Source organism: Capsicum annuum, chromosome 4 (genome assembly GCF_002878395.1).
Source record: "Capsicum annuum cultivar UCD-10X-F1 chromosome 4, UCD10Xv1.1, whole genome shotgun sequence".
NCBI lineage: Eukaryota > Viridiplantae > Streptophyta > Magnoliopsida > Solanales > Solanaceae > Capsicum > Capsicum annuum.
In genome coordinates, this window is record NC_061114.1 from 69820716 (window position 1) to 69830400 (window position 9685).

General features: G+C 28.8%; 1 protein-coding gene across 1 annotated transcript; it reads right to left on the reverse strand.

Moving 5' to 3' along the window:
• Positions 1 to 846: 846 nt before the first annotated feature.
• LOC107868957 (protein SRC2) lies at positions 847 to 1314 on the reverse strand. The gene has a single exon (XM_016715562.1). The coding sequence runs from the start codon at positions 1312 to 1314 to the stop codon at positions 847 to 849; it is 468 nt and encodes a 155-aa protein (XP_016571048.1).
• Positions 1315 to 9685: the final 8371 nt, after the last annotated feature.

Here is a 9685-nt window from a genome sequence, read left to right on the forward strand (position 1 = left end):
ACAAGCCTAAATCCTTCTACCATCCATATCTACAATATACAGCACACTTACCCTTTTCTAACGTTTGGTTTAACAGATTCCTACAAGCCTTTAATTCATACAATAAATGTCTTATTTGTTTTCACCTCAAATAGATCCATTGACCCTAAGTCAGTCATTGATTAACTTTCCGGTTTGGTTGACCATTAGGGCCCATGTGCATTTCAGAACTAGCTACAAGGAGATTTGCTTTTTCTTCTGTAACTTTGGGATACAACTATTGTTTTTTATGCATAGTGATGTAATTCTCTTACCTCACCAACAACAGATGCATCCCGTCACCCTTAATCAGAACTTTGGGTTTGAACCTTGACACCAAGAAATTTTCGACAAGGAAGATGGACCTTAATCAACACAAATATGAATTAATCAGGAATATCAATTTGTGTCAGAAAGGAATTAAAGAAATTCGCACCCACAATCTTTAAATCCGGGTCCGCCACCGAAAGGATACTCTACAAACTTTTGCAGACCATTAACTAGAGTCTTACTTCGAGCAATGGGATGTAGAAATTTATGACATGAGAATGGGACTCATGTGGCACAAATGACAAATCTAAATTAGTCGGGAACAGTAAGTTACAAATATCAGATGGTCTTGTCGTCGACAACCACTTTGCAGTATATATATATGGTGGTCGAAGCCATTGATTCTCTCTTTTTTTTCCCTCCATCGAAGACATTGATGAGAAAGGTATAAACAAAAATCATAAAAAAGCAAAAAAAGACCATACACACACACAGACCATCGACACTAGAAAATCAAATCACTCCACAAGAAAACTCTTTATTTTCCTAAGAACCTAATTAGCACATACTCCAACCAGCAACGCTCTCAGCCAAGACTAACTTATCGATTGTAACTTTTTCTCCAAACCTATAAGAAAACCTCAAAATACCTTGAGATTGAGCAGAGCCTTTGAGGACAGGACAAGTCATGATAGCACTGCCTCCATTAGCGTATGAATATTCATAAAGCTCCTTCATCGACATATGCATTTCCCCGATATACCGATCCCCAAGCTTCCTCTTGCAGTACAACTTTATGACTAGCATATCATTAGGGTAATGGATCATTGACTCGGAGATGGTAAACTTCATACTAAAGTTCCACGCCGGATTTATTTCCCCATGCTTGTCCGTGGGGGTCCGTTTTTCGGTGTTTGGGTTACTACCTACAGAAACTCTAGCGTGGACTTTCATCTTGAATAGCTTCCGGACATCTTCAAGATCACTTGCAGATACTAGTGTTATTTCAAATCTTCTGCACTCCATGTTTATTGTTGGTTTACTTTTTATTTTGTGTTTATGAGGTAAGTAATGTGTACGTAAATATTTAAAATGTGTGCCACTCATGAGTACTGTGGGGTATGGGGCAGGAGACTTTAGAATTTTCGACATAAGAAACTTTCCATGAGGAAAGAACGAAGAAAAGTGCCTAATCTTCTCTTCTCTACTGCTTGGACTTTTAGTTTGTTTAGTAAGTTTATATATTATCCACATTTGGGTTTGGGTCATTAAATAAAAAAAGAGGGGAGTTAAAGAAGAGGTCGAGTGTGTTGTAGACATGTCATATACTTATTATTTATCAAAACAGTTGTCTATTGCCTTTTTTTATTGTTTTGAATTTATTGTTGTTGTGTTTTTACGTGTTTACGTATTGATATCTGATTAAATTTGAATTTTCGCGATTAAGATTGGGGGATTCAATTATCCCACTATAATTCATATTAGGTTATATATATTGTTTTGAGTTTTAATTGTATACAAATGTGGTTCTACAAATTCTTACTGATTATTCTAGATAATAAGTATTGTCTTTGTTTTTCTGGATAATCGTGATTTTCGGGTCAGCTATCGCTTAGCTCGACTAAAATCTATCATATGTTCTTGACTCATCAATAAATTGAACTGTCTCAAAATTAACGGTACACAATAATAAATTCAATATTATGAAAAATGAATAGTATTTAATAATAATAAGGATAAAATATTAAATTAGATCTTAAATTTTTAAACTGAATAAATAAAAATAGACATATATTTTAATGTAAAGGAGTGGTAAAAAATTGGAAGTAATAATTTACTCCCCTATTTCAAAATAGTTCACTTGACACTTTTCTTAAGTAAAAAATAATTAAATTAAAAAAATATTTTTATAAAAAGGATTAACTATTTTAAAATGAAGAGTGTATAAGAATTTGACAAACCCATAAGAAAAAACAATACAACAAATCCAATACTTCACAGAAGTTTCTTCAATCATTTATTAGATAAAATTAATTGAGGAAAGAGTAATATTACTACCTTCTTGATTTTCTCAAAATATCACCTTTTAGGATTAACTTAAAAATTAGGTTAGAAAGTCTCTTAAAAGGGATGAGAGGGAATAGTTTATTAATAGTCAGTGGCTAAGTTTTTTTTTTCTTTTAAGTGTTTATTTTAAAAAGTTATGATGTTTGATCAATTTTATGAAAGAAAATAAGTGTTTATGAGAAATAGAATAAATAATTTTTCATAAACTAAAAAGTAATTGTTTTCTAAAAGTACTTTTGTAAATAAAAGCACTTTTAAAAAAATACTTAAAAACAGTTTTAAAAATCTAGTCAAATACTAATTGCTGCTTGTAGGGGAGGACCTACATATATTTTTGGGGTGCTTCGGCACCCATTAAATTTGATGTGAAGTAGGTATAATTACATAAAAAATATACAAAAATAGGTATAAAATATATAAAAGCACCCACTAAAATAAAAAATTGATTGGGTGTATTAACATTTAGGTTGACTTTAAGATTCTCCATTAAAGGGGCGTCCAAAGTTCAAACCTTATTGAGGTGATTTTTTTTATTTTTTTCAACGTTTTAATTTTTTAAGCACTTACAATCTTTAAATCCTGAATCCGCCACTAGCTACTTATTTTTAAAAATATTGGTCAAACGCAAACTGCTTATCACCAAAAATGTTTTTTTGAAAATCACTTTTGGAAAAGAATACTTATTTTAATAATAAGCTGATTTTAAAAGTCTGACCAAACAGACTACAAATAAAGTTACATATAATTATCGTCTAAGCTAGCGTTTGTCATAGATTCCCAAATATTTTTAGCAAGTCATTTTTTGGTGAAGATTTGGATGGAGGTTCACCATGTGTTTCACCATAATATTTAGGAAACATATTTCACTTTTGAAAATGATACCCTTATTTTCATGTCTTCCGGCTACTTTATCACCTACTTTAATTTTACTTTTTTGTGAAATATATACATGAATCATTTCGGGACTATAACTAGAATCATTCCTTTTCTGAATCCTCCTCACATCAATAAACCGCCCTCCGGAAAATTTACAAAAAATAGAATTTGGCTCAAATAATAATATTTTTTACTATTTGAGAATTTAAATTATTTACTAAAAATATTTATCAAATAATGATAAATTATATAATCAAATACTATTTATCAATTTTTTTACAAAAAAAAACTAATTAAAAAACCTATGATCAAATAGGTCCTAACTAATTTTGACTATGTAAATAATTTTTGAATGGTCAATGTACAAAGCTTAAAAAAGTATTGTTTGACAACTGTTACTACTGAGATTAAAAAATACTAGAGGCGTGTCAAAGTGAAGATGAATAAATTATTTCGTATATTTTGAACCACATTTGATGTAAAAATTCGTTAAAATGGAGCTTCGTTATGTAAAAGAAATTTAGAAACTGTAATTCCTTATTTACCATGTCATCCTGGTAAGAAAGAGACGATGATTTCACATATGAGTCTGCCGTCATGTTTAGATACAAATATACTTTTACTGCCAATGAAATAGTACGTATATATCCCTTAAACTAACGGTAGGGGTATATGTGTACTTCAAAGTATGATGGAAGGTATCTACGTATCATTTATCATAGTTCGAGAATATATATGTCCCTTTTTCATTTTAATTTTTTATCCCAAATAATTAATTCAAACTCACTACCCGACACAGTAAACACATCGAATCGAATTTCAAACCAACTCGATCCGTTCTCTATTTTTTTGTCCCAAACCCGATACTTCCTCTATTCTTCTCTTAAACGTGAACAACAATAATCAAATTGAAGTGATTGATCGTTGCTACTAGTTGATGCTTACTAGTTGCAGGGAGTGGATATTAGGCAAGTGGTGATCGGAGATAGGGGTACGACAATGGTTCACCAGTAGGATGTTTTCGCTTCAACGGAGACGATGACTATGTGGCGTTAACCAATAGTAGGTAGTGTTTTTTCGATGAAATTTTGCTGAAAATTGAAATGTGAGGGGTTCAATTTATTTGATGTTTTTTTATAGGGTGGTACGGGTTAATGATTTTTTTTTTTTTGAAATTGTATGTAGTAAGTGTTACTATATTGTGTGTGCATATCGTTATAGAGATGAGAATAATGCGTCTGTTAGATAGGCGTCCCTTGAATTTTAAATGGGACCGGGTCGATAGTGAGTTTATTAGGTTGGATAGTGGGATTGGGTTAATTATTTGGGATAAAAATATTAAAAAAGAAAAGGGATAAATACACCCCTGAACTATTGATAAATGGTAGGTATATACCCTTCGTCATACTTTGGGTACATATATGTCTCTCCTATTAGTGTGAGAGGCATATACGTATCATTTCATTAATGATAGGGGCATATGTGTACCCAAATTATGACAGGAAATATATACATACCATTTAACATAGTTTGAGGATATATTTATCTCTTTTCAGTTTCAGATATCACAACTAATTAATAAGAAAATTAATTTAAAATTGGTGAAGAAATTAGTACAATACTTTTACCCTTTCAAATTATTTTTCTTATTTCTTTTTTATTTTCTCATTAAGAAAGCTTTTATTAGGAGTATTTGACTATTAATTTATCATTATTATGTCTTAAAGTCTCTTTATCAAATATTTAATCTATTTAATTTATGTGTCATAATCACATAATTCTGGTATTTTTAGTCTTTGAGAAAAATTAGTATGAACGGTAAAATAAAAAATAATAATTAATTTTATCTTAAATTTTTAAAATTATAAACAATTTAAAATAACTACTTTTAAAAATTACGATAAATAATTTGAAACGAAAGGGGTAAGATAAAATGCGGTCAATTGGGAAATATTATAAGTTATTTATATATTAAAAAATTAATAATATTTAATTAAAAAATAAAATAGACATTTTGGACATGTCCTTTTCAACTGCTTCAACTGTATTTTTACTATATCACTCCTAATTAATTATTATAAGTCATTTATGTATTGAAAAATTGATAATATCCAATCTATGATTTTACTATATCATCCCTAATTAATTATGACAAGTCATCTATATATTTCAAAATTAATAATATTTAATTAAAAAATAAAATACATATTTGGGACATGTCTATTTCATTTGCTTCAACTGCAATTTTACTATAGCACTCCTAATTAATTATTATAAGTTATTTGTGTATAAAAAATTAATAATATTTAATTAAAAAAGTAAAATAGACATTTATGACATGTCTGCTTCAGCTGTTTCAACCATAATTTTTTACTAAATATCACCCCTAATTAGTTATAATAAGTCATTTAAGTATTAAAAAATTAATAATATTTAATAAAAAGGTAAAATAGCTATAAAATGATGAATTAACTTTTGATGTTTTAAATTAACTTGACGTCTTATATAAGGTCCACGTAATTTTTTTTTCACAAGTATTTTCATAGTAATTTTGCTATGTCACTTCTAAGTTGTTGTAAGTTATTTAAGACATTTATGCTTCGTTACTTCAATCGTGATTTTACTATATCATCCCTAATTAATTATTATTGTGATCTAAGCATTGTGCCACTTGAATTGTAGTAAAAAAATATTATAAATCACAACAGTAAAAATTTAAATTGTTTAAAGAATATAATTGACTATCGACGATACAAAACTTTAAACAAGGATAGTAACATATAATATTCAAAAATTTTATAAAAAATATTATAAATTATAATAGTTAACAAGTTAAAATATTTAAAAGTAATTTAATATATTATATATTTCAAAAAAAAATACATAAAAAATACTATAAATCACAATAATTAACAACTTAAAATTTAAAAGATATAAAATAGTTAGTTGACTTTCGAAATTATATTGGTGTCACTTAAATTGAAATAGAATAAAAGTATTATAAATCACAATAATTAAAAACTTAAATTATTTTAAAAATATAATTGACTATCAATGCCATAAAAGTTAGGACAAGAAAAGTAACGTATATTATTTGAAAATTACATAAAAAATATTATAAATTACAATAGTTAACAACTAAATTATATATATACATATTAAAAGTATGATTGATTATCTAAATTCTATTTGTGTTACATAAATTGAGACAAAAAATAACATATATTGAACTCATGCTAGATTCCGGATGAATCTTAGAATGTATATGCAATCCTTTTTTATAAAGTTTTGTTTAAACATATCAAGATTGAAAAGGCAAGTTCTAATATAACATATCAAATAGTGTATAATAAATAACATTCACATAAATAATACCAGTATTACTAATACAAGCATTATTAATGCAAACATTATTAATACATTCTATTCAAAATTATTTCTATACACTCTAGCAAACGACTCCTACGTTTCAATGGAAGGAACATATACAAAAACAAAGTTTGATAAAACATTTACACAAGTATGTTTTATCATGTTCTTAAAGTCAAATAACTTAAATTGATACGACAGATGGTAACTTATAGTTTTTTTTATTTAATTTTTGAAACTCTTAAAATTTGAATTTAAAATATTAATTTAATTTAACTTCAAAGAACAAGTTAACAAATAAAAGAGAAGGAGAAGTGAAAGAAACGGATATTTATGTCGGCTTAATATGGGAATATAATGCAATTTTGGGTTATTAATTGCAACCAACATGTGATGTAATATGCAATGACTAGATAACCCTTTATCTTTTTCAACAATTACTCTCTATTTTATACAACAGGTGTCAAGCCTTATGTATCAATTTTAATCACATATTTTATACTTAATTTAGCAAATCTTGGTCATATAATTAAATATCTAAACTTCAAAATACATCAAATTTTGATGTTTATAGGAGTAAAAATTTATACATAATTATCTTGTAAGATAATTTGACTGCTTGAAAAATACTATCAAGTAATTACTATGTTTTGTGTAATCATGTTTTATACTTCATAATTCAAATTGACATCAATTTTACTTATCGTCCATAGTCAAAATATTTTAATGTTGGGCCCGTGCTGACACGGGCCATGCTCCTCTAGTGTTTAAAATAGAATATTATATATGCATATTTCCCCCAATTGAAACTTCCAAGTGGCACCAATAACTTGTGAGATACGGAAATATTATTGTAGAAATATACTGAGAAGGTGCTGATCATCTCTTCTAAATTTGTCCAATGTCAAGTTAGTTGTATAATAAAATAAGCCTATATTTAAATATTGGTTCTCTTTGAAACTATATTTTTCTAAAGAATTTAATTACTAATTTATTTTATTACACAAATTCATGATTGAGGTCAAAATAAGATACTATCTTTTATGAATTGGTTTTGATATTTTTAAATAAATCAAGCCAAATAATTTTACTTAATAAGTCATGTGAGATTAAAGAGGAATTTGGAATTTGGATAGTGACGAAGAGTAATGGGTCATCGATATTTGGGCATGATGGTGGTTGTGAAGAAGATTTTGATCTAGGAAAGGGAGCATGGGTACTGGCTAAAAAGAAAGTGTAGGATTGAGAGACAAAGAAAGGAGAGAGGATTGGGGAGAAAGTTTAAAAGCCCCCTAAGTTGTGGCTGGATGCAGGTCAACAGAGTCCTCCTCACTGGAGTATTCAACGAGAGAAAGGTGGATTTGAAACTTAAGATTTTCTAGGGTTGTCTTTTAGTGCGGAGTTTATGTCAACTTTTGTGGGATGGGGTGAAGTGGAGTGGAGTAGGGTGTGGGGGGTAATGTAACAGAGGAGTGGATAATGGAATAGTAGAGTCTTGTGTAGTGTCCATTGAATAGAAAAAAGTAACTTTGAAGAACTTTGAGATTTTGGAGGAGGAAAAGAAGATAATCGGTTTAGAGGAGATAGGTTTGAGTTTATATTATAGGAAGGATGGTGGAAGTGATCGTTTACAAGATTTGAAAAGGGAAAAGTGTTGGTTACTTGTTAGATGAAATAAGTTTTTTTTCTTTTCCTGTTTGAGAAGTATAGGGAGGGATATTAGACCATAGAACCAGGTTCACTAATCATAGTAATGGCAATGTACACAACAATATAACGTGTTTGTAAAGAGTGTGCATACATGATGGCCTTGTGTTCTCGGAGGAACTAGATTCCATGTAGTAGTATCCACTCTAGCCAATTTTTCTTTATTACACAATAAATCTAATATCATCATACTTTTATTGTAATTTCGTGATAATTTTTTTGGTCTGTACTTGCATAACTATGAGACTGAGTTAGAATTAGTTCATTATCTGTATAATTTAGAACATGTAAATATATAATTTTTAAGCCAAGTCCTCATTATACCATAAGAGATGATTAAAGAGACCAAGTATGAGATAATTTTTCTCAAATTGTTTTCTTTCTAGAGCTTTTGTGAAGATATCAACAACCTGATCCTTTGTTTTATATGTCTTTATACTAACCAACCCCTTTTCTTCGTTATTCTTATGAAAGTGATGACAACTATTAATGTGCTTGATTCTTTTATGATGAATCAGTTTCTTGACCATGTTTATTGCACTTATGTTATCACATATAATGGGAATATATTCCATGTGTATTCCAAAATCGTGAATTTCCTGCTTAATCCTTTATATTTCGTTTTCTCTATGGGTCAACTAGGTCATCCTTATTAAGTTTGATTATAGTTGTAATAGGAGTATCATTCACCTTAACATTTCATATGTCAAATTTATGAAGCAATTTCTTGATATACTTTTATTGGTGAATAGAGGTGCTAGTAGGAGATAGCTTGCTTTGTAACTCCAAGAAGAAGTTTAGCTATTCCGTCTACTCATCTCAAACTCTTTACAAATTTACTACATAGTACTTTATATATTGCTCTAAAGATAATGCCATTCAAATACACATGGACAATAAGTAGGATCTTTCCCTTTTTCCTAAAAAGAGTGTAATTTCTATATTTTCTCTATTGTATATATAGTTGGTAAGAAAAGTTGACAGTCTGTCGTACCATGCTTGTGGATCCTATTTCAACACTTGTCGAGTTTATATACATACTCAGGATGGATGGTCATGATTCTCAAATTTTGGTGGTTGATGTAAGTATACTTCTTTATAAAGGTAGCTATTCAACAATGCACTTTTGATATCCATCTGATACAAACTAAACTCTATGTGAACTTCAACAACTATAAGTATTTTGATTACTTTCATTACCAATATTGGACATGTTTTATCATAGTTAATTCCATCATTTCTAATTGTAAGCTTACACTACAAGACTTGATTTATTTCTAGTAATTGTCCCTAATTATCCAATTTATGTATAAAAATTCACATGTTCTAATGATTTTTCTGTATGCAGGCTTAGGGACTAGTTTTTATACTCTGTTTC

Excerpts from the sequence above, each read along its gene's own strand:
- LOC107868957 (XM_016715562.1), bottom strand. The coding sequence starts at position 1,314 with ATGGAGTGCAGAAGATTTGAAATAACACTAGTATCTGCAAGTGATCTT.